Source organism: Pteropus medius, unplaced genomic scaffold, assembly GCF_902729225.1.
Source record: "Pteropus medius unplaced genomic scaffold, Ma_sr-lr_union100, whole genome shotgun sequence".
NCBI classification, from domain to species: domain Eukaryota; kingdom Metazoa; phylum Chordata; class Mammalia; order Chiroptera; family Pteropodidae; genus Pteropus; species Pteropus medius.
This window is the reverse complement of record NW_024346062.1, coordinates 13,187,989-13,213,123: the sequence shown is the minus strand read 5'-3', so window position 1 is coordinate 13,213,123 and position 25,135 is coordinate 13,187,989. Positions and strand designations below refer to the sequence as shown.

Genomic DNA, 25,135 nt, shown 5'->3' with positions numbered 1-25,135 from the left:
TATATACAAAGAGCACATAACTAACCAATTAAAAAAGAGCTCAACATAAAATAAAAATGAGTCAAGGATAGGCATAGGAAGTTTACAAAAAATAAATGTAAGTGGCTAGTAGACATGAAAGACAGTCTCGTTAGTAGTTAAAGGATGCAGAACAAAAGGAGGTGCCTGTTTTACTCTAGCAGAGTGGCAAACATTTGAAGATTTGACGATTGGACAACGTTAAAGGTATGAGTGCTCATGACTCCTTGCCCCGCATTTGCAGCATTTTCACATTCAGTTTTCCCTCTTCTCCACAATTGCAGAGGAAAATAAGAAGGAAAAAGGCTGAGTGGAACGATATGTTCAGGGAGTTGGGAGTCAGGGTAGAGAAGTGAAAGGAAACGCACACGTCTCAAGAAAGAAGACGCCTTGCTGGCTCGGCCAGATGAGAGCATTGGTAGTAGCAGAAAGTGTTAAATAGTGTTAACATCTTTAAATGTGACCCTCTGTAGAAGATTGGCTTATTGGAAATATCTGATAACATCTATTTTTGGTGTAGATATGTGGGAAACTTTCAATCACTCTTAGTGGAAATATAAATTGGTGGGATATTTTTGGAAAGTTGGTGATTTGACAAGATCTCTCAAAGTTAAAAAGACTATCCTTTGATCTAGAGGTTCCATTACTGGGTATTTACCAATTAGATACAAAAGTGTATACCACAATCTGCATAAGATGAAATTCTTTAGCATTGTTTGTAATAGTATAAAAAGAGGGGAGAACTAGTGTCCATCAACAAAAAACTGATTAAATAAACTATGGCATGTACATTTAATAGGATCCTAAGGGTCTGTTAGAAAGGATGAGATAGATCTGAATGGGCGACAGCAAAAGATTATCAAGTCCCTGGTTCCATCCCAGGTCTCGGCACCAAAGAAACAAAGCAAAAAACAAAACAAAACAAAACAAAAACGAACAAACAAAAAGATTATCAAGATGTTACTTGACAAAAAAGTAAAGTGTATAATAGTGCATGCAATATATTCATTTCTATATATGTAAAGTTTCTTAAAAAAAGGCATGTGCCAGTAATTCTGGAAGATACTCAAGAAATTGTTAATGGTAGTTACCATTGTGGAGGAGCACTGAAATTTTGATGGGAGATGGAAGATTTTACTTTTCACCTTTACTTTTTTTACTGTTTAGAGTTTGCATTCAGTATATATGTTTTAAAGAAACGACACTCTAAGATAGACATTATTGGGAATTCTGCATGTAGTGCTCCCAACCATATGTGTAAGCTCTGGTTTGTCTCTAACAGGAGGATGGTGTTTCAGGCTATTATTTTTAACTGTTTTTTGTTTGTTTGTTTGTTTGCTTGCTTGCCTATCACCATCTAATCCATGACACCAAGTAGACAGCATATTTCTGGATCTCCCACTGTTTTCTGGTAATGTGATATCACATATATTTGCTCGTTGCTCAGTCCAGGCAGTTTCATATGGAGCAGTTTGAATCGCCAAATGTTTACACCCTTAGTACAGTGTGTACCTGATACTTACAGTGACTTAATGAATTTATTGGCCCAGTAAATAGGTCTAATACCTACCTATTTGATTTTGGTCGTATAAGCAAACCCTTCCTGACTGGCACTGGAAAACAGGCCACTGGCTGTGAAAGTGTTTGCCAATTATCAATAACTGGGAGCTTCTCTAAGAACTGCATTGAACCAATAATAAAACAACTGATTTAATATCTCAGTTGATGAGGCAGTGAGATTCAGAACCAAGATAAGATCTCAGGTCTTCAGACTTTTACAATTTGAAGTAGAACTTCTATAGAAAATAAAATGCTGAGCTCATAGCTAGAGAGCTCTTGAAAAGCAACTAAGAAATGGAACAGATTCAGCTGAAGGTGTGAATATGTAAAAGAGCTTTAAACTAAATGAACAACATTTTTCTGTAAAATGAAGGACTTTGGAATAAAAAAATAATTTTACAATTATGTATTCTACTTCAATAGGGAAAATGTTTTTCTGCACCTTTTGGATGGAGAAAGTTATATGTTATTTATATACTACATGAACTAATATAAAGGCAATATGTTTAATTGTATTCTCTTTTCCAATTATAAACTCATTATTTTTATATACACCGAATAAGGATTTTATTCTGACATAGTATCCAGCAGTTTAGTTGAGTAAGTTGCAACAAAGATATTTGATTAGGAGCCCCAAAAATGTGCTACAAATTACTTAAAGTAATAGCAAGCAGAGAGAACATCTTTTCCATGAGAAAGATTCTGAATCTGTGATTTAGTAATACTTGAAACTTAAAGTACTTTTTTTCCTAACCCTTCACTTTTGATGTCAACTTTTAGCTAAGGAAAATTGTTTGAGGGTTTGAGAAGTTAAGAATGCCATGTAGTTCAGATGTCTAACTTACTTTCTGATTCTTTTTTCTTTTATTCTGAGGGGAAAGTGTTAGCATAGTGGTTAAGAGCATGGGCTCTTAGTTCAGCTACTTCTTAGCTAAAGAAAATTATTCAGCCTCTCTAATCCTCAGGTTCCACATCTGTATTACTAGGATAAGAGTAATTATTTCTTAGGTTTTGTGAAAAATAAATGAGATGATGTTTGTGCTCCAATAGTGTTAGCCATTTCATTAGTAGAAGATGCTATTGGTTGCGAGTAATAAAAAACACAACTCAAACTGACTAAAATTATAAAGAGAATTTATTGACCCATATAACTGAAAAAAATGAAGTGATTAACTAAGTGGGTCAAAAAAGTCACAAGAATCTAATGTATTTCTATCTCTTCCCTGTGTTTATTTTATCCCAATGTATTCGCTTTATGAACACAAGATGGCTACCAATGACTCTCACAGCTGGCTACATGTTTCCCCATTCTCCTCCAGGAAGAATGATTGATCTCATTTGTTCCAGCATTCTCAACCAAGTCCAAAAATTTACCCTGGTTGGAAGAGTGGAGTTAGCATTTCTAAGCCTAAACCAACCATTGTAGTCAGGGGTTTGGATTGGTCTAATCTTTGACATTTTCCACCTTTGAGCTGAGGAGCTAGTTGGTTTCCCACAACTACACTGATTATCAAGAGAAAATTGAGGGCTATCAGGAAGGGAAAAGGTAAAAACACCTGCTTGCAAGGTAACCAGTACATGCCACCATCTCCATCCCTGTTATCCAGGCACCACAGAGAAGACTCTCTACTGCCCAGGCAGGAAGTATCTGTGTCCCTGGGTGGACTCAGGGGACACTTGGCCCCTCAGAAACTTCTTAAAATTGCTATTAGAAGTAGAGTAATTTTAATGGGCAAAAAGCACACAACTTGCTTGCCAAGAGGAATAATATATGTTCCTGTAATAAGTCAAAGCTTTCCTGTGATAAATAACCCTTAGTGGAAACCTTTGACCATTTTAGATTATCAGTTCACTACTAAACTATGAGAAAGTTTTAAAAAAATTAAAAGTGACATCTGTTAGTTACTCATATGATAGCACTCAAGTCTTGACAGTTTAGAAAATCTCTTGTTTACAAGTGGTACTGAGAAAATTTAAGTGTTCACTTTGCTCTAGCAATCTTTTTGGAACACTTAAAGAGTATCAGTTAATTAAATGATTTAAGTCAAGCATTTATTTTTATTATATGGGCTACTACAGTCAACTCTTGATAATTTCTAGGGTCTACAAAATAACCATAGCAGATCCTTCTTTTATGTGTATTAATCCAAAGATTTTATTTATGTATGGAAAATTCTTATAAAATACCTTTGTCTATGACGAACTTGTGTACCGAGTAAATACAATTAACCCTCCTCCTGTGGCGTGCCATTTTACAATTCTAAATCTCAACAAGTGTAAAAGCATATGTCAAAAGGAAATAGAAATGTATTTTTGATTTCTTGTCTTTTTTATTATTTATGCCTCACCCCACAGCCTTCTCACTCACTGTAAGAAAGAATAATTATGAGTGTCACACTTTGCTCACAATATTGCACTCAGGTGAGAGCATTTCAATTTATAGGTAAGGGATTCTGAAGATCTGTGCAAATAGAGAAATCTCAGTATATATATTCCTGACAAGTGACTTCCTACAGCTGTGCACTTTTCTCCTTTAAAGCATTTCCTTTGTGAGTGTGCCTTAAAGTCTCAACTAGATAACTAACCAATCTCTTACATCATCTAGTTTATGTTCTTACCTATAATTAGACTGTCATTTTAAGAGAACAAAGGCAGGATCAAAATATTACACATTTAACATAGGATACTAAGTGTTTCACATATGTTATTTTACTTAATCTTCACAAGAACTCTGTCAAGTAGGTACTGTTTTTATCCCCATTTTTTAAGGTGGGAACTTAAACTACTGAGTGATAGAGCCAAAATTAAAGCAAAAAAAGTCTGAATAGAATTTTCTCTTAAAAAAAAAAAACAAAAAAGGGAAATTTGGAAGTAATATAGATCTACCTCCTCTTTTTTCACATGTGAAATTGAGGGTCAAAGAGGGTAAGTTATTTGCATGAGGTAATAAAGTTAGTTTTGTGGAAGAGGAAGAAGTAACATCCAAGTCTTGTGACTTACAGCTTAATGTGTGGTTATCGCAATAATCCTTCTAAATTACTTGCAGTTAGCAGCAGTACTTGCAAATTATTTTTTAGTAAACATAATTAATGTGTCACTATATTTCTTAAATACATCACCCTCAGTGTGAAATGGGGAATGGAAAAGGGGATAGTGAGATGGGTTAATTTAATTTATCACTAACATGCCCTCTATGAAGTATGTCATTATACTTACTAAGCAGAGACCAAATTAGAATAGTTTCTCCCTACCAAATGCTAGATTATTTATTCAAAAAAATTAGCTGTACATAAACTTTTAAAAATTAAATTTTTCATTGTAGAGTATCTTTAGATTTATAGAAAAGTATGAAAATAGGACAGAGAATTTCCATATACCCCACACCCAATTTTCCCTGTTAACATCTTACATCAGTATGGTACATTTGTCACAACTAATGAACCTTTATATATTAATATTAACTGAAGTACGTACTTTATTCAGATCTTTAGTGTTCATTTAAGGTCCTTTTGGTTGTTCCAGGATGTTATCAGGATACCACATTTCATTTAGTTTTCATGTCTCCTTAGGCTTCTCATGGATATAACAGATTTTCAGACTTTTCTTGTTTTTGATGACCTTGACAGTTTTGCGTAGTACTGGGCAGATATTTTATAAAATATCCTTTAATTTGGGTTTTTCTGATGTTTTTCTCATGGTTAGGCAAAGGTTATATGTTTTGGAAGGGAGACCACAGAAGTAAAATGCCATTCTCATTACAAACTATCAAGGGAACATACTGTCAACATGACCAGCATTGATTGTAACCTTGATCAATCAGGTTGAGGTAGTTTTTGTCAGATTCCTCTATACTGTCCTCTTTGGAAGGAAGTCACTATGTACAGCCCCCACTTTAAGAGGTGGAGAGTTTGCTCGACCTCCTTAACGAGCAGTATCTCCATGAACTATCTACTTTGAGCCTAGACTTGTCTGTTCTCCCTCCTCCCCATTTATTTTTTTATTTGTTTAATTATTTATTCAAATCTGATTTGTATCAGTATGGAATCATGAATATTTATTTTATACTTTGAGTTATAATCCAATACTATGTTATTTATTTTGTTCCTCAAAAACTCTTAGCTTATTCTACCAGGTTTTGCAAAGATGGTGCATGTCTTTTTCTGACAAGTCTTTTCTTCTCAAAGTTGGGTTTCTTTTTTTGCTGGTAGTTTTACACTTTTTAATGTAGTTTGGTTTTCTTTTGGGAAGAAAGAACTTGCTTGGGAACTCACCAAAAGACAAAAGGTCAGAAAAGTTAATACAAATGAAATCTTATAATTCTCTCAGGTCTGACAAATATTATTTTGATAAAATAGCAAGAATAACAGTCATTAAGTAATATAATAGTATTAAAAGCAGAAACATCAGCCCAAGCATGATTTACTTTCTAATCTCTGATTAACTATCAGTGAACCCTAGCAGCGGTATATACATAATATATATTATAATTTGAAAAAAAGCAGGAGAAACCTCCTTTGCATTTGTAAATTACTTGACTCTTTACAAAACGCTTTAAATTACATTATTGCCTTTAATTCTGACAAGCCTGTGCTTTTAAAGAAGAGGAACAGGAGGCCTTTAGAAAGTTTTCTTCTTCCTCAGAGCAATTTAATAGTACAACTAGGCCTGTTTACAGGTCTTTGTGTTTCGACTCCTTATATATAATAGTTCTCCTCATCACCTGCCCGCCGAATAACTACTTAACATTTAAATAATTTCCTACATTTACAAAGCACTTTTACATATTTCATCTCATAATCAAAAGAGCCCTTTGTAGGGTATCTATTACCCCAGCAGAGGGGATCAGTACTTTGGGCTGAAGTTAGTTAGTATCACGCCTACCCTTTCATCATCAGAATTTGCCCCTTGTAGCACAAAGGCTGGTTACAGGGTCTAATTCCAAAAGGGAATGATCCATGTACATAAGGACTGAGAAAAGAGAATTTTATTTGCTTTCCTTTGGCTTGGGCTATTTTATATACTATATGTGTAGGTGGAAAGGTTACCAGCAGTAATGAAGTGATGCTGTACAGAACAGTCAATTTAGCGAACAAACCAAGGGTTAGTAATTTGTGTTGTGGGAGTCCCAGAAAAGACACTCTGAAAGTACTAAATTTTGTACTTCTTCCAGCAGTTAAATATTGCCATTTAGTGGGCCTGAGAATTTATAGGCCCATTGTGTTTGGTTTGAGCTATTGCAAAATCAAAATTCCAGAATTAAACCCAGGGTTGTAGTTTGGTTCCAAAACAAGCTATAGTAAAGCTTTGATATGACCAGAGGATCAGTCTTTTCTGCTTAGTTTATCTTTCTGGTTAAGTGAAAGCTTACTTATTAAGTATTATAACTATGCATCCCAGTTTACCTGAGACAGTTTTGCTTATGCCAGTTTATGCTATGTAATTATTAATAGTGCTCTCTTTCCCTCTCCAGAGTATTCCAATTTTAATGATAAATTATACAAGTACCCTAAGCATAAGCTGTTTTCCCAGTTCTTGCTGAAGATAATCATAAAAACACAAAGCTTTCCTCACTTAGTAGCTGCAGTGAGCTAGCACCACAGAGGCATCTGTGACTATCAGAGATAACTGCACAGTACCATGGAGGAAGAAGTCAAAGGCATGGGGCAGTTTCTATCTGTCTGCAGCCTCGTCGTGTGGCTCACTTTCTCCCATATCATTGTCCACCAACTGCTAATGGGTTTCCTGAGTTACCTGTCTGCTTTCTTGTTTTTAGGCTTCTTTTGCTTGTTCTTGTTGCTCTTTTAGTTTCTCACTCTATTCTGTTGTAAGAGCCAAAGACTCCTTCCAGCCATCTCATACAAAGTCAGAGGATGTAAGAAGGTGATGGGAATCACATAGACATCCAAGACCACAAAGCCTGGAGCACCTAGCCCTTCGGGGCCCAAAGTTACTCCAGGCTTTCAACAGTGGGAGTTCATACATCTTCACTCTCCTGCCCAGCCATTGTCTATTCTGCTTTGGTTAGTTGGTCTGTCTCTATGTCCTGCTACAAAATCACACTTCACTCTCTACCATATGTATTTTTCCACCCCATACTTCTGCTTAATTACAGCCCCTGTTTCCCTATTTGGGGTTATACGTGAGCCATGATGGCCTCACCAGTCTCTCTATTGTGACCCTTTGGCTTTAGCAGCCACATTTAATTTTTTACAAACCTTTGCCTAATAACACTTTTGCTAAATAAAAACCTATCACCGACTAGCCTATTCATTGTCTGCTTTTATTTCAGATACACAGTTCTAGTCCAATCAGTTCTGAACAGGAGCAAGGAAATTAAGTTTACATAGAATCAAGTATAAGCCACCTTTCAAGTGGGACTGTGTATTGGTCCAACACTATGACTGGCATACCTAGTCAGGTATGCCCATTAGTTGCCATGGATTTTCACCATTCTGTGTGGTTTCAGTTTTTAAAGACATTTAGTCAGTTGACCTCTAACTAATCATGATGTTCCTTTGACAAGTAGATCTCTGGGCTTTGTCGAACTTTGAATATCTCTGGCTTTTGAGTTCAATTTTTGAAAATTAGGTTTTAAAAACCTCTGATTTCCATTCGATGGAGATTTCATTGTGCAAGTATTTTCAGTGTCATAGAAACTAGGAGAGATGACTAAGAAACTGGTAATGATTAAGTAGAAACCCTCGATGATACCTCTGGATATCCTTGACAAGGTTGTTAAATTTTAGAAGTTGAAAATATAACAGGTTTTATGAAGTTTTAAATTGAAGTGAATTTTATTGATAGACAAAGTTAGACCTGCACTGAGCATGGCCTGACTGTAGGAAACACATATGGAGTAACAACCAATCTACAATCAATCAACGGGGCATGACAATACTAGGAGCGTCCAAGAAAATCTTCTAGAATGTAGATATACTTCTTCCTCCTTGTGCACTGCTACACTAACTCTACTTCCTGTTGATAATAAGGTCAACCACACCAGGTAAAAAGGCAACCCTACTTTGCCTGTAATGAAAATCTCAAAAGGGCCAGGTGGAACTCTCAAGTTTGAATTCATCAGCACCATTATATATTCTGGTGGAAGTTTTCTTTTTACTTAGGTAAAAAGGTTTCCTAAGCATCAGAGCTCTAAGTCACAAGGACCCTCATATTGATTCCCACATATATTCCCTAGGTATTTTGTGGTATAAATAAGAAAAGTCTGAAAATTCTTTGTGGATAAGACTTCTCAAAGGTCTGCTTTTATAATTAGCACAATGAGTCAAGCTAGGGTGCATATTGAAATTACCTAGGACCTATAAATAAAATTACTGATACCTAGGTCCCACCCACAGAGTTCCTGGTGCCTAGCCAAAGCCCTCAAGGCTGAGAACTACTTGTCTATATAAAATAAGGAAAAGAAGGGTTAGACGTGAGGAAAGTCGACATCACCAAGCATGGTAACCACTGCAGTTCAAGGAAGCACAGTAGAGGAAGGGCTTCTTCAAAAATGGTGGCTTGGTGGAGTAGAAGATGTGGGTGCTCTGGTCATGATAATTCTTCCAAATGCTTCCCTTAAAATTCTCAGACTCTGTCTCTGTTTTTTTTCTCACTTTCCCATAGGTGACTTATTAAGGCTATGATTTCACTTATGTTATAATTTACAACTTCAAACATTACATCTGCTTTTTGGCTTCTGCAGGCCCAAAACTTTGTTGTCATAGAAACCTCCCTAATTCTCTGACTGTTGAGAACTTTGAATTTAAAGTTTGAGCTTATCAATTTCCTTTTACATTTCCACCAAAGATATACAAAGATTATCCCTTTTTCATATCCTCACTAGCCATTTACCTTTTATTTTTTAATACTATCCATCCTAATAGGCATAGGATTATATCTCATTGTGGATTTGATTTGCATTTCTCTGATGATTAGTGATGCTGAGTACCCATTGATACATTGGTATACCTGTTGACCATTTGTATGTCTTCTTTGTAGAAATATCTCTTCAGGTCCTTTGCCCATTTTTAATGTTTGTTTTTTTTTTTTTTTTTTTTTTTTTTTTTTTGGCTGTTCAGTTATATGAATTCCTTATATACTTTGGATATTAACACCTTATCTTGCATATTGTTTACAGATAGTTTCTCCCATTTTGTAGATTGTCTTTCCATTTTGTTGATTGTTTCCTCTGCTGTGCAGAAGCATTTTAATTTGATGTAGCCACACTTAAGTCAATTTCTGCTTTAGTTACCTGTCCTTATAGTGTCACATCCAAATCTTCATTACCAAGACCAATGTTGAGGATCTTTTTCCTTGTTTTTTTTCTAGTTTTATGACTTCAGGTCTTTAATTTGTCTTTAATCCATTTTGAGTTGATTTTTGTATATGATATAAGGGTCAAATTTCCTTCTTTTGTCTATGGATATTCAGTTTTAGCAGTGCTATTTATTAAACAGGCTTTAATAAATAGGCTTAAATAAAGAGGCTTTTCTCACTTTGTATTCTTGGTGTCCTTAGAGAAGATTAGTTGACCATATATGCGTGTGTTTATTTTATTGGGTTATGTGTCTGTTTTTATGCCAATGCCATACTATTTTGATTGCTATAGCTTTGTAGTAAATTTTGAAATTAAGAAGTGTGATGCCTCCAGCTTTGTTCTTCTTTTTCAGGATTGCTTTGGTTACTTGGGGTGTTTTGTGGTCCCACATAATCCAGCAATTCCACTCTGAGTATTTACACAAAGGAATTTAAATCAGGATCTTGAAGGGATACCTGTATTCCCATGTTCACTACAACATTAATTGCAATAACTCCAATATGGAAACAACCTAAATGTCTATTGATAAATGAATGGATAAAGAAAATTTGGTATATACATACAATAAAATATTATTCAATCTTAAAAAAGAAGGAAAATCTGTCATTTGTAACAACATGGGTGGACCTGGAGGAAATTATGCTAAGTAACTAAGTGAAATAAACCAAACACAGTAAGACAAATACTTTACGATCTCATTTATATGTAGAATCTAAAATAGTTAAACTCATAGAAGCAGAGAGTGGAATGGTGGTTGCCAGAGGCTGGGGAAAGGGGAAACGGAGAAGTAATGGTACAAAGTTTCAATTATGCAGGATGGATTAGTTCTGGAGATCTACTACACAGCATAGTGCCCATAGCTAACAATGCTGTATTATATACTTAAGATTTTCTAAGAGGGTGGATCTCATGTTAAGTGTTCCTACCACACACACAAAAATGACAATAATGATAACAAAAGGGGCCAGAGGAAACTTTGGGAAGTGCTAAATATGTTTGTGGCATTTGTGGCCTTGACTGTAGTGATGATTTCACAAGCATATACCTATCCTCAAACTGAGGATATACATTGAGTTATATACATTAAGTATATGCAGCTTTTTACATATCAATCATACCTCAATAAAATGGTTCAAAAAAATAGCAACACATCTAAGTGTAGGGCATAGTATTTAAGGAAAGGAAGGGTCTATTCGAAGTTCTAATAATAGTCATTAAATAAATGTCAAATTTGAAAAAATGAAAGCTTTAAAATGATAAAGTTTGAAGTCATGGGGATGTAGTATGCAGCATAGTCAATAATATTGTGATAGCGTTGTATGGTGTCACGTGGTCACTGGGCTTATCATGGTGATCACTTCTTTAGGTATATACATGTTGAATAACTATGGTGCATACCTGAAACTAATACAATATTGTATGTTAGCTACATTTTAATAAAAATCTTTTTAAAAATATAAATTAATTAATTAAATGACAAAGTTCTTATTAGTGCTACATGTGTGTTTAGCACTTCAGATACATCTTTCCTAACATCTTTACATTTGGGAACTTAATAAACATTTATAAAAAGATCCTTTACAATAAAAAAATTGAATTTCTAATACTGCTCCATAATTGGCCTACCAGTTTTCTTATTGGAACCATTTCAGTGGGCCTGAGGAAAGATGTCTCTCTAGGTCTACTTAATTTCTTGACTTTCTCCTTTTATAGAGTTGGGGATATCCTTGGAACTTGACTCAGTGGTGGCCTAGAACTTGCCCCTCCTCTCATGCCTGCTTTCTACTACTGACATTACTATTCTCCCAGGAGCTCCGCTCAAACTTCTGAGTGACTCATTCATCCATTTCCCTATCTCTCACATTTTGTCAATTGACAAATTCAGCTGATTGAATCTCCTCAATATCTCTCAAATTCATCTTTTATTTCCATTACCACTGACCAGATGAGACCCGTGTGACTTAAACTGGACTTTTATAAACCTATAAAATAATTTCTATATCTACAGAATTTCTCTATTCTCTTCCATCCTGCAGAGAGAAAAGGCCTAGTTTTGTTCATCTCCAAACACTGAGTAATCTAAGCACTTATTCTAGAACAGGAAAGATGAAAGATAGGCAATAAATGTTTATTAAATTAGGTCTGGTTATATTGTTTCTCTCTTCAAAAGCCAGTGATAGCTTCCTGATGCCCACAGGCTGAACTGGCATCACTGTACATAAATCATCCTTTCTCCCTTATTGCTTACACGTTCCAGTGATGCACCCTCTGGTGACTACTCGCCATTGGACTCACATCGATTTTCCCATTCTCCCTTATTTCAAATCTTCACTTGTAAAAGTCCTACCCATATTTTCACACCCTACTCCATTGTCATTTCTATGAGGCTACCTCAGATTTTTCTCCCGTAATAACCGATCTTTCCAACTCTCTTAAGGACTTAATAACTCCCTTATAGCACAGTCTGTCTTTAATTATAACAGTTGAGTGGACAGAGTTTCATTTAAGTGCCAATCTTGATCAATTGGTAATAGCCTAGAGCACTCTGTAGATAAGAATTCTAAGGTTATACTTAGGTGCCTCATGAGAGAAAGGTGCTGAAACAAATTAGATGCCATATTGGGCACAGGAGAAGAGAGAGTAAACAAACTTCCCACGGAGTAGCCAACTTTGTTGTAGATCCCCATGTATGTGTCTATTCAGCTAGGTCATGTGCCCTTAAAGATATTTTTCTATCCTTATAGCCTCTATCACAATTTATGTTCAATTTGATCCTTAAACACTCTATTCCTGATTTTAAAAGTTTACAGTCTAGAATGACAAATATAACATATATGATAGAATGTCATAAAAGACAAGAAAGATATAAAGTGCTAATGAAGTCACCCTTGAAGTGTAGGTAGGAAGACATGGAGAACAAGAGGGGGAAGCCGGATAGTATACTAAGAATATGAAATCAGTATCTTAGAGAGATATCTGCACTCTTATGTTCATTAATAGTATTATTCACAATAGCCAAAATATGGAATGCCTGTCATTGGATGAATGGACAAAAAAATGTGATACACACAGACACACACAGAGAAATATTATTCGGGTTTTAAAAAGCCAATAAATGTAAATCCAGTGAAGTTCTATCTTAACAAAGTATTAAATTCTAAAGCAAAAAATCTAGTATAGTTAAAATTACCTTTGAAAATTCCTTACCTTGCCCATATAATATATTTTTTAAATATAAAATCAAGTACTCTATAAATTATTCATTCTAAACTTCAAGAGCACTAAAAAGAGCAAGGAGGATAAAAAAATACAGATATCTGAGCATTCAAACTTTTCTGCCTTTAAGGTACCTATCAAAACACTAAAGGGGGATGTAGGGTAGGTAGAAGATTTCTCCTTTTCTGTAGATTTCATTACATTGTTTATAAAGTAGTAAATACATCTAAATTTAATATTTGTAAATGGATTAGTTCAGCTTGAAACAATTATATAAAAGAACTTGACGAAAGGTGTGGAACATACTGGGAACTTAAATGTTTGCTGGATTTGAATTTAAATATTGCTTATTAATTAGACCTGCATACAAAAGTTTTTGGAAAGTTGTTTAGAAGACCGTGGTTGTGGTTGGCTTTCTCTTTTTCTAGGTTGGTATATTCTGTGTGGCTCAGGAGCAGCTATCAACTCTCTTGCCATTTACACTAGTTTTGAGATATCTTATCATATTTAAATGGCAGAAAGTAGAAACTACGACCTGTACAATTTTTATTATGTTTCTTTTGTGTTGTTTTAATATAGTTATTTCTCTTCAAGTGCATTTGTAACTCAATGCCTAGTAAATTAAGAGAGTATATTACTGCTAAAGATATTCTGTAGAGGTAGTCTTAAAAAGATTTTTAGTTCAGGAAGTAGCTTGTGCACTTTTATTCCATAGAAAGCAGATTAGAAATTTAATCCCACTGCCAATATATTTCTTGCAAATATTGTCAAAATGTTATGTGAATTGATTTCTGTATAATTATATCACATTTTATGTTGGGGCTGAAATAAAAATATGTAATCCTTTTGCTTAGATAAAGGAGTCACCTAAATAAATCATTTTAATTTTCAACTAAGTTATGTGGAAATCAATGGCTCTTGCATAGCTTTATTCTTTATTCATCATCGATTGTATTATTACTTCAGGCACTATGTTAGCCTTTCTTAGTTGAACTATCTGGGGCTATCCATGGGAAATGTTTTTTATATTACATTTATTATTTCTGAGTTAAAACAGGAATTCCTATATCACCATGTTTTTATTTTGAGTCTAAAGAATTTTATGAATTTCAAAACTTTTAGAGAACCAGGTGATTATGATGTGTGAATTTACAAGATGTTTTATTTTATTACTAATTCTTATAGTTTGTGTTAAGCTGTGTATGGTCCCCCATTGGAAGAAATAGAAGAGAGATAATAAATTTAATATTTTGTATATTTCTTGTTTTCCAGAAAATAAATACTTCTGGAACCAGTAATGCAGATGTCCCTTTGGCTGATCCCGGAATGTACCAATTGGATATTACATTAAGAAGGGGTCAAAGTTTAGCTGCCCGAGATCGAGGAGGTAAGATCATAAGAATAACTCACTTGGAAGTTTATTCTGTGTGTTTTTGTCAAAATTTGTTTTTCTTTGGTTGTTTAAGTTAAAAAAATTACTATAATATTATAATTTTTAGAAGGTTGGGTTCAACGATGTGGTTCGAAACATTATCTGTCTCCTGTGACCCTGGAGGAAGAGGTTATGATGCAAAAGCTCTGAACTAGCCCAACCCAGACAGCAAAGTCTCTACCAGTCTGCTGACAAATTGGAGCCTGCATTATATATAGTTGGTGACACAATCGGCTAAGTAGGTGAGGCACATATTCGAAGCCATATCAGAAGTCACCTTTTGGCAGACCAGACCTGACATTCTTTTTTTTTTTTGCATTGATTTACTTAGTTGAATCTGGTAAAATTGCAGAACCAGAACTAGTATCTTACCAAAACTTTGGAGATTTCAATAAGTGATTTTGTGAGGCTTGGTTGGACCTGACAGTAGTCTCATGGTAGATTAAAGAGGTCTTTATAGGCCATAATGAAGGAAAAGACAAGGCAAATACTCTTTATAGTTCCTGGATTCTAGACCCCAAGGCAATTTCCTGATGAACTAGCCTGGGCTACTTTAGGGAGTCCTTGAACCCAGGTTAGAGGTAGGACCAGATGCAGACCCTAAACAGACCATATAGCATCGTTTGTACATTTCAAAATATCCGCTATACAGGATGTGGAAAACTGAGGGCCCCGAAGTCCCACAATTCCAGAGGATACTGAATTTGGTGTAACTCCTCCCACTAGGAAGGAGAGTCCCCAAGCTTCTAACTCATTGTCAGAGAACCTGGTAAGTGCACCTAGCATTACATGAACTTTTTTTTTCTCCTCCAACCCTATTGACATCCATACTTAGGGACTGGAAAGAACTGAATTAAGACTATAGTTTGTAATTTTTTATCTTCCGTCTCTACAAGAATAACATAGAAAAATAATTTAATATGTCTTTTTAAGACTAGAAACTATACAAACAGTGGATTTAGTTTTTAAGTGAAAATGAATAAATTTCAGAACATTCTTAATTAGTGAAAGTGTGATTGGAAATGTTAGAATTTAAACACATGGGAGAAATTTTCGAAATTAACCATCTGATTTAGTAACTGAGGACAAATGTTTATTGAATTGAACTGCTTGTCTCAAAAGAAGTTACAATTAGAGAGAGAAAATAATGCTATTAACAAAATAGTTTTATTTTGCTATGTTTATATTACATTTATAGTTTATAGAACACCCTTAATTCAATTATATTATATCATTTGATCTAAAACAGAATTGAAAAAATAAAATAAAATAAAACAGAATTGAATAATGCATTGGGAGATCAAACTTTTAGTCATAGTTTGCCCTCCCAACAATAGTAAATACATATGCACATGTTATTTATTGCATCATTTTTTATAATTATAAAATACCCATAAATAGGAAAGGTGGCTAAATAAACCAAGGTACATCCATCTTCATGATGAAATACTCTGCACTGGTAAAATAAAGAAAAAGGAAAATCTCTAGGAATTGATATGGAAAGAGTTATAAGATATATTATTAAGTGAAAAGGCAAAGTGCAAAGAGTGATAATATGGAATGTTTCATATGAGAGAGAAAGGAATTTAGAAATTTTGCATTATCTTCTTATTGTATCAAAAAGATATATTAAAAGTAAACTCCAGAAACTAATGAGATTGGTAACATACATAATGTGCTAAGAACAGGTGTCAAAAATGTGGGATGGGAATGTAAAGGGGAGGGAGGAGGAAGTGACATTTCTCTGAACAAACTTTGCATAATTCTAACTCTTTGCCTGTGGCAATACTTCAACCTCATTGTGAAGGAAGGAAAGAAGGAAGGGAGGGAGGGAGGGAGGAAGGGAGGAAGGGACAAACAAATATCAACTAAGATGTGGGAGGGGTGGAACCCAAAGTAGAATCTAATTATATCCACACCTCAGGGAGATGGGAAATAAAACAATTTATCGAAGTGATTATGTAAAATGGTATTTGGATTATACATTATAAAACTCAAGACAAAAATAACTATACATAAGTAATGTATTCTGGAGCATGAGTATCAATTCTGAAACTACTTAATGTGCATACTTACAATGAGCAAATAAGTAAATATATTGTATATAATGAGAGCCAGGTTTTTACTGTTAGAGAAAGAAGTTACAAATATACAACAGCAGAAGCAGAATGAACCATGGTGTTTAAGAGGTATCAGTATGAACTAACAGTTTTTAATATATAGTTAACAATTGAAATGGATAGGTGTGTGTGTGTGTGTGTGTGTGTGTGTGTGTGTGTGTGTGTTCCCTAAATCTATGCTGAGACCTAGAAGCAATCACAAAGATGTAATCACAGAGTAGTAGTCAACATACCTTGGGTCCAGATCTTGGTTTCTAAATATAATTTCCCCAGTAAAAGCAGGGCTCCTGTGAGGAAAGGACTGGATAGCAGTGGGAACAACAGCCACCATTTTGCTGTATAAAAGTAGGGCTCCTGGAGAAATGGTTGATTGCAGATCAAGGGCAGCAAAATACAAGATGAACCTGGAACATGTTGCAGTGCCAGAAAGTGAGGATGTACTCAAAAATTGATGGCAGAATATCAAAATGACATAGGAACTAACTTAAAAGAGCTCCTAATGACCAAAGCTGGAACAATTTCAGCAATAAAATAAATAATGTCAATAATAGATTATAACCCATAGAATAATATAAATAACTATGAGTAATAATTGAATAATTAATAAGCATGGGAGAAGTCACAGCTTTTCCTTATTGTAGAATTCCAATGAACAAATATAGAAGGGAAAATAGAAATAGAAAATTACCTTTTAACAAACAACACAGTGATAATTGTTGCAGGCAAAAATCATCAATTGATGCTAACTCTGTGGGCGTAAGATTATGATGAGAAACAGGATATTTGCATCATTTCACAGAATTTCTCAACAAGATACATATGAATCACAAAGAAGAAAATAAGAATAGTAGAGAAACAGGAGACACCACCTTTAGCAAGTGATCAAAGTTAACATCAGCAGTAATGAGACAGACATTATGGATCTCCTGGTATGGTATACTGAGAAAGGCACATCTTTTCCGTGGGATTTGTGTCATAATACATAAAGTAAAAGTAATCATGAGAAAACATCAGGCAAACTCTGGCAAAATATGATGTCAATTATCTGAGCTGAGGACAAGGCGTGCACAATTTTGTTCCACAATTTTGAGTCCGGATGGCACTGTACATGCACAAGGGTCCTTCTTAAAGGAGTACTTTATTCTCTATAGATGTCTCTGCCAAAAAATAGGAATGTTTTAAGGTAAATGAGAGGGTCATGCTGTTAAGAAAAATGAGAGAAAAATATTACTTTTCAGAGTGAAGAATATCCCAAAGTGTTTAAAATGCAAACTCCCATCTAGCTTCACTATTTGACTTACTTGTCTAGCATTCATGAAGCTTCTTTTGGATAGATATGAGAAATTTAAACAGAGGAAACAACCTGAGTTAAGTTTGGGACTGATTAAAAATTATCTTAGACCCACCTATGAATAACATGTTTCGGTATATGATTGTGTAGTTAGTATTGGATCACTTTAGATTTGTGAATTTATATACACATAATTGATATACATATAGGACAATAGGATGGAGACGGATTCTATTTATAACAGTGTTAAAAATCCGTGTGTTGCGTAAAATTAGAGAATTTCAGTCAGTCACTCCAAGACTCCTGCTGTCAATTCTGTGAATCTGATGTGTAAGTGCTAAAGGAAAGTTTCCAAGTGTTTTGAGAACAATGTTTTCAGGTTGGAGTAAGAATTATAGAAACCCGGGACTGAGAAAAAATTTAGAAGGTTATCCCCCTGACAAGCTTCATTTTTCTCACGGTTTAGTAACACCTCACTACTTGAGAAATCATATCAATTATAAAACAGCCAGATCTGAGAAAATGAATTGGAAACCTTTTTTTTTTTTTCCAAAAATAAATTCAGCTTGATAAAACTCAGACATATTCTGTATTCTAAGTATAAACAAAACCCCTTTCAAGTTGGAGGGCCTGGCAACAATTCTGTCATTAGAATGTAATTTATGAAAGCTCTTAGTTATTCTCTGAGTGGGTAAGGCATGGTAATATTTCTAGTGCATATTAAGCATCAGGCATGATATTTAGCATTTATGCTTCTTTCCTCTAATCTAAACAGGATTGGCTTTAAGAGCAGCTGCCACCCTAGTACATTCACTCACTGTTTGGTGTTTAGGGTCCCTTTGGTTTTGACCTCCGGGAATTTCCTCTATGGCAGGATGACCATATATCCTGGTTTGCCTAGAGGTAGTTCTGTTTATTATTTTTTGTTTTTTTTTGTTTTGTTTTGTTTTTTACCTATTGGCTGGCATAATTGTTAATAATGCTCCATTTCATTCTCAAAAGGGTCCCAGTTTCAGAGACATAGTGTATACTGATGCTTCCTAGAAGAAAAAAATCTTTATTCCATTAAAGTTGATCAGAAAATTAAACATTATGAATGTTCCTTTTTTTCCCAGAAGGAGAATGCAACTTACATAATCGGAGAAAGGTTTGTTTCTGAGCAGGTTTGAACTACTCTTCTTGGCAGCCCCTCCTTTAAGTTTACACAACCTTTAAAGAGCTATTTTGCTCAAGAAAAGGTCTGTCATGTTGCACTTTTGTGCTAAAATCCTGAATTGAAAGTGTTGCCAGTCAATTCTTTTTTGCATTTCTTACAGATGGTGAAATCAGAGAGAGGTTTGTTTTACCCAATACAGACACAATTATTTACGTATACTTGTTAATGTTATTCCTTTTTAGCAGTTTCCTACCATTAGGGGGAAAAAAAAAGCAACTTTTTAAAATCACAGTGATTCAGTTTTAATGATAACTATTTCTCATAGTCTTAAGCTGCTAATGTATGATCTTAAGCTTTCTATATATGTATAATATACGTGTATGAATATATTATATATACAATATATGTTGTATTTTTATGTCTTTATTTTATATACAATGTATTGTATATATGTACAATATGTTGTCTTTTTATGTCTTTATTTTAATAGATGTAAAAACATCACTCATAGACACACAAAGATTCCCTTAAGTAGATACTATATAATTTCTAAACCCTAAAAATTAACTTCTATCCAGAGATTTTGTAAAAGACTCCAAGACTGCACCATTTTCATAGAAAGATTTTTATACTAGTCTTCACACTTTATTCTGAGCCGGAAGCAAAGAAGCAGTGCTCTTCACTAGGCTGCACTATATACATGGAGGTATATCTTCAAAACTCCCAAGGTTTACTCAGAGGTGCCATTCTTTAGTAAATGTAAATCTGGGACTCCTTAAGCCATAGAGCAAGTGCTATACCAGTTCTGAAGAGACGATGTTTCCACATATGAAATGCAGTCATAGCACACCTAATTAAATAATATTTAAGTGTGCTATTTCTTTTACTCCTATGGTTATAGATTTGCTTTGCTTAATTATATTTAGATGGGAAAAAGGACAAATTTTTATGGAACCTTTACAAGTAGCTACACTGCCATGAAAAGTAAAAGGACCCAGGAAAGTCACTGTGTACAATATCTGACACTGTCCCAGCAGTTTATAGACAAGGCCAATCAATATATATCGTATTTCCTTTAGATTTTTCCAATGGTGGTTTTTTAGAGATACGATTTGATTATAGATGAACTCATTTTAGAATAAGTATAATTTAATTCAGCGTCTCTGCTAACAAAGGATGGTTTTAAGCTTAACTATTTAAAAGTTCATATCTGAGTTCCATTTATTAGATGTTGTCCTTAAATTCACCTGATGTTAATTAGCTTGTATTCATGATTTTCCATATTTAGACATCTTAAAAGATACGCTCCTTCTTTGTGTAAGCATAAGGAAAATTTTGTGTGTTCCTGGATTTGGATGTATTGTGCTCATGGGAAGAAGAAAGAGGAGAAGGATGGTGTATAGAAGTTTATGTGAACAAACTAACTCCCTCTTTGGAAGTGCCCCCACTTTCTCTGTTTTTGCTTTAACTTCGGCCTAACCGCCCTGGCCAACATACACAGGCCTTGGAGTTGATGGTTAGCTGTGTTCTGTAAGCCTACACAATGTGATCATAAAAATGCCTGTCAGTAGTGCCCAGAAAGGCATAACGACTGAGATAAATATCACACTGGTGTTAGCATCGGTGCTAAGCAATTATCCACCACTAGACAGGCAGGAGCTATGGTTCCCTGCTCTTCCTGCATTCTCTGCCTCATCAATCATTAGTAGTCCAGCCATTCTATAAAACATTTACTGTAACAGCTGTCTAGCAGCAGAGAATAACCTGTGCAGAACTGCCAAATTCATGTTCCCTGAAATTAGATCATATGAAGTATACAAAATTACCCTTTCTATACATTTTGAAAGGTCAATTGGCATAGTACAGCAATTAGGAATGGTTTCACATTTTTGGTACAACTGTTTCATATAGCCAAACCTACGTAAGCTTGTAGGCCCATTGTTTAAGATTATTTTAAGATAGGGAATTCATTATAGTTAGCACTAATTGAATCTTCTAAGTTTGGGGTTAGAGAAAGAGCAGAAGGGACTAAAGGAGTTTTAGCATGTGCTTATCATATAATAAACCATTAAAAATAATACCAACAATAGTCTATAACAAATAACTACAATTAAAGATGTCTCTTTCACAATGTCCAATTTTTTTTTTAATGCTAACTTGGGTTAGTAGTCTGCTTTTACAAAATCATCAGTCTTTGGACCAAAATAGTTCTGGAAATTCCAACTTTTAAGTCCCTTGGCACAGTCAGTCAGGAATTTACTCAGGGTGGCAATCCTAATTTACATTTGGAAACCTGCACCCATGAGTTTATCTTAGCAGCCTCGACAGACTTTTCCACCAAGGTCTGAGACTGATTTTCTTTGTAATTTTTTCAGAAAACACAAGACTAGTCTGTAGCTAATAGTAGGAACATTTAGGCAAGCATAAAGGGAGAACTGAGGACACTTGCTGATAATAGACTGAATGTTTCTGGTTAATTTAGTTTAGAAACCAATGATATCAGAATAGAAGAGGGTAGAATAGCCTTTTGGAAGTGTGTACATAAGCTACTGGGCATAATTGTAACAGATGATGTTTACTCTGAGGGAAAAATATATCATAGACAGTGAAGACGTTTGCAAATCTCCAAAGCCTTGCAATCAGTACTATAAAGCGTGCACCAAAAATCATGTCCCATTTTCCCTGCAGTGGGGCAAGTATTGAGAAAATTAAGAAAAATAGGACTTTCCAGTTATACGTAATTGTATCAAGAGGTCCCTCCTTCCTCTTGAGTGCCACAGGAAGGGTTTTAAGGTGAGGGAGCAAGTCCTTGGTGCTATCAGTTGCTGGGGAAGGACCGAAGTTGCTTTGGGTATGAAAAATACCCTGTCAGTTTTATTAGTCAAAATTTAGGGCCTAATCTTGGAGAAGAGCAAAATAAAAAATTTCAAGACAGGCGCACAGGTGCTCAAGGGCAAGAAGTAGCTACAACCTTGTCTGTGTTATTAACCAAAGTAACAACACTTTATAGCAACCATAACAAAGGTAAAACATCAAATAGTATAGTGATTTTAGGCTGTCTAGACATGGTGAACCCTTTTTACTCTGTTTATTTAAAAAAAAATAATAATAACTCACCATGGTCATAAAATACTTAAAAACAGCATAAAAGCAGACACTTTTAAAAGTATGTGTTTGGTTTGAGTGAGGTAAAACTTTCTTCCATCTATGCAGAAACCAAAGAAATTTTTTACTATCTTGTGCTGAGAACAGACTCCATATGCAACGACAATTTTTCTTTCTGAACTACCAGTCCTCTATGATACACAAGCTTCTTTAAAAATACTTTAATTGAAAAATTTTTTTCAACTTAAGTTTATTGTAGTTTTACACATGGTAAAACTACAGTTTGATGCATTTGACAGACATATACAGTCATGACTACCACCTAAATCAAAATTTAAAACACTTCCATCACCTCAAAAAGTTCCCTCATGATCCTTTGTGGTTCATTCTCTCTATACTTCTTTCCCCTGGCAACACCTGGTCTGATTATTTGCAAAAGATAGTTTTAAATTACCTCGCTATGTATGAATATTAAATATACACATATGTATATGAAATAATTTAAATTATTTAAGTATTTAATGTGATCAGGAGTATTAAAAGTATTTAAGTCAATTTGAAGAATATTTTAAAGTTACTCAACATTTATTTACCAGGTAATACTGACAATCCTTAACTCTTAGGTTAAAGTCTTAGGACAAAATGGTTTCTAAAGGCAGGCTATTAGCATGTCTTTTGTTCTTTGTTTTATCTTAGTAACCAAGACACATATTAAGTGAAACTACCATTCCCTTTGAGCAATTTTTTTCCCATTTATGTGAACGAGGGGAGTTTTGAGACTCTTTAATCTAAATTTATATTCACTTATTAATCTCAAGACCAATGTGAGCTCTATTAAATTAGAGACTATACAGTCTGGTTGATTTCCCTCTAGAGGCAGCCAAAGGTGCCTTGCAAAATAAAATTCTGCCTTAACGTGGTTTAGGGATAGCTCTTTTGCCCCCGGTGGTAAAGTTATCTTGCTCAATAGTTTGTTCTTTTTAAAATTAGAGCTGTATCTTCAGTTCACTCTCTGTAGGAAAAGTATCCCTGTCTCTTTCAACTTCTGAAATTAGCAGAGATGATTTTTTTTCTTCTGTTTTCAATGTATACTTGTGTAACAGATGTTCTTGTAACATGTGCAGTCATTCATAACTTTTAAAGGTGCTCTTAAAAAAATGGGTAGATGTAGATATAGTGCAGCAATTCTCAGTTTGGTCCCCAGACCAGCAGCATCAGAATCACTTTGGAACTTGCAAATTCTTGAGCTCCATCCCAGACCTACTGAATCATAAACTCTGGATATGGGCCCATCAATCCGTATTTTAAGAAAGCGTCTAGGTGATTCTGATATATGGTAAAGTTTGAGAACTGAGGATGTAAATGTCTAAAGAATCTCACTGGCCACATTCACACACACACATACACACAAATAATCACAGTCATAGACAAATCAGAAAATCACCCACCAATTGCTATATATAATTTTAGCTAATAAGCAAATGAAATTATAGTCATAAAATCATATGCAAAAAATCCTCCTATGGCAAACCACAAGACTTCAGTGATGATTATTTATTTACCCTAGGCTTTTTTTCTAGGAGTTTTGATCACTCTTCAGTGACACAGCAGACAGTCACATGGAACATCTCAAATACAAACAGAGACCACAACACTCTCCGGATCTAAAACATTCTCTGTGAAGCCATTCTGGGCTCCCTTTCCTGGAGCCCCTGACGTCTTCTAGACACCAAACTCTCCCTCCAGTTTCACTCAGGCCCTCAGGCTCATTTCACTTCTCCTAGGCCTAACATTAGATGGCAAGGTGCCCTAAAACCACAGAACAAGAGTCTTTTCAAATGGCATTAGACTTTGACATGAGGAAGCTCTGAACTTGAGTTCAAATTGTCCCAAGTCTGGTAGTTTGTTGGTCATAGCTGCTCTTAAAGGAGAAGGTTAGGGAAACGCAAATAATCTGGAGCATTCGTTCTTATGTTGTTCCTTGATCTAGAGGCTGATGTCTACTTGACTTCAATGTTCTTATTTAACCTAAAAATAAAAGGCCAAAGTGAGAAGCAACAAGTGTTCATTTGAGATCCAAAAGAATAGCCATTCTAAGAAGCATTGATTCAGGTACAAACTCAAATAGTGTTCCCCTGAGGAGGTGAAGGCAAAGGGTATTTATGAGAAATGAAAGGGAAATGATTTCATGAATAGAAGGGATTTCTATAGATGCAGATAAGCGAACACAGTGATGCTAATTCTAAAGAAAGTCTCTAATTTTCAGTTCTCTAGTCATAATGTCTGCTTTCCTGTTGACTTTGCAAACAGTTGTTTGAAGTACAATGCTGCTTTCGGCCCAGTCCATAGGTGATTTTGCCCAGTTTTAACATTCCAAAGGTTTGAGGAGGAAGATGGGTAAGGCAGTTCCTATGGATAACAGCTCTAACTCCATTTTGAGGTGGCTCTGTTTATGTATGTATTTTTACAGTATGAAGCAAGCTGTCTCTGTGGATCCTCCAAGAATTATAGAAATAAAACATTTTCATCAATTTAGTTATTAGTGTGTATTAGAAATTTATTGCAATTTTTTTCTTTTTTTCTTTTTTGCTAATGAAAAGGCCCCTCATAGGCCAATTTAAAGATTTACTCTTAAGAACATTTTATTGATGTTTTAATATCTGTATTTATTTATTTTATCCTAATAGTAAACACAAGTTTTCTAAATCAAAGATCTGACATTATTACTTAGAGGATTGGTTTTTCCATTATTACTTAGAGGATTGGTTTCACTATATCCCCCTTTGGGGAGATGCAATGAGAGCAAATGTCAGCTGTACATACAGGAGGTCTGTACTTAAGGAGAGGAATCCCCAAATTAGGCAATGTGATTTGTAGCTTCTATGGGAACTGCTTCAAGCAGCCCCTCCTTCGTTCTTTT

At 34.8% G+C, this 25,135-nt stretch overlaps 1 protein-coding gene across 23 annotated transcripts in view; it reads left to right on the top strand.

Annotated features, from left to right (window-relative positions):
* Nucleotides 1–25,135, top strand: part of MCTP1 (multiple C2 and transmembrane domain containing 1) — a 447,851-nt gene that overhangs the window by 167,864 nt on the left and 254,852 nt on the right. For all 23 annotated transcript variants that reach the window (XM_039875100.1, XM_039875102.1, XM_039875103.1 and 20 more), the window contains exon 2: nucleotides 14,384–14,498. In XM_039875100.1, coding sequence (XP_039731034.1) covers nucleotides 14,384–14,498 — 115 coding nt within the window. The remainder of the gene's footprint in view (nucleotides 1–14,383; nucleotides 14,499–25,135) is intronic.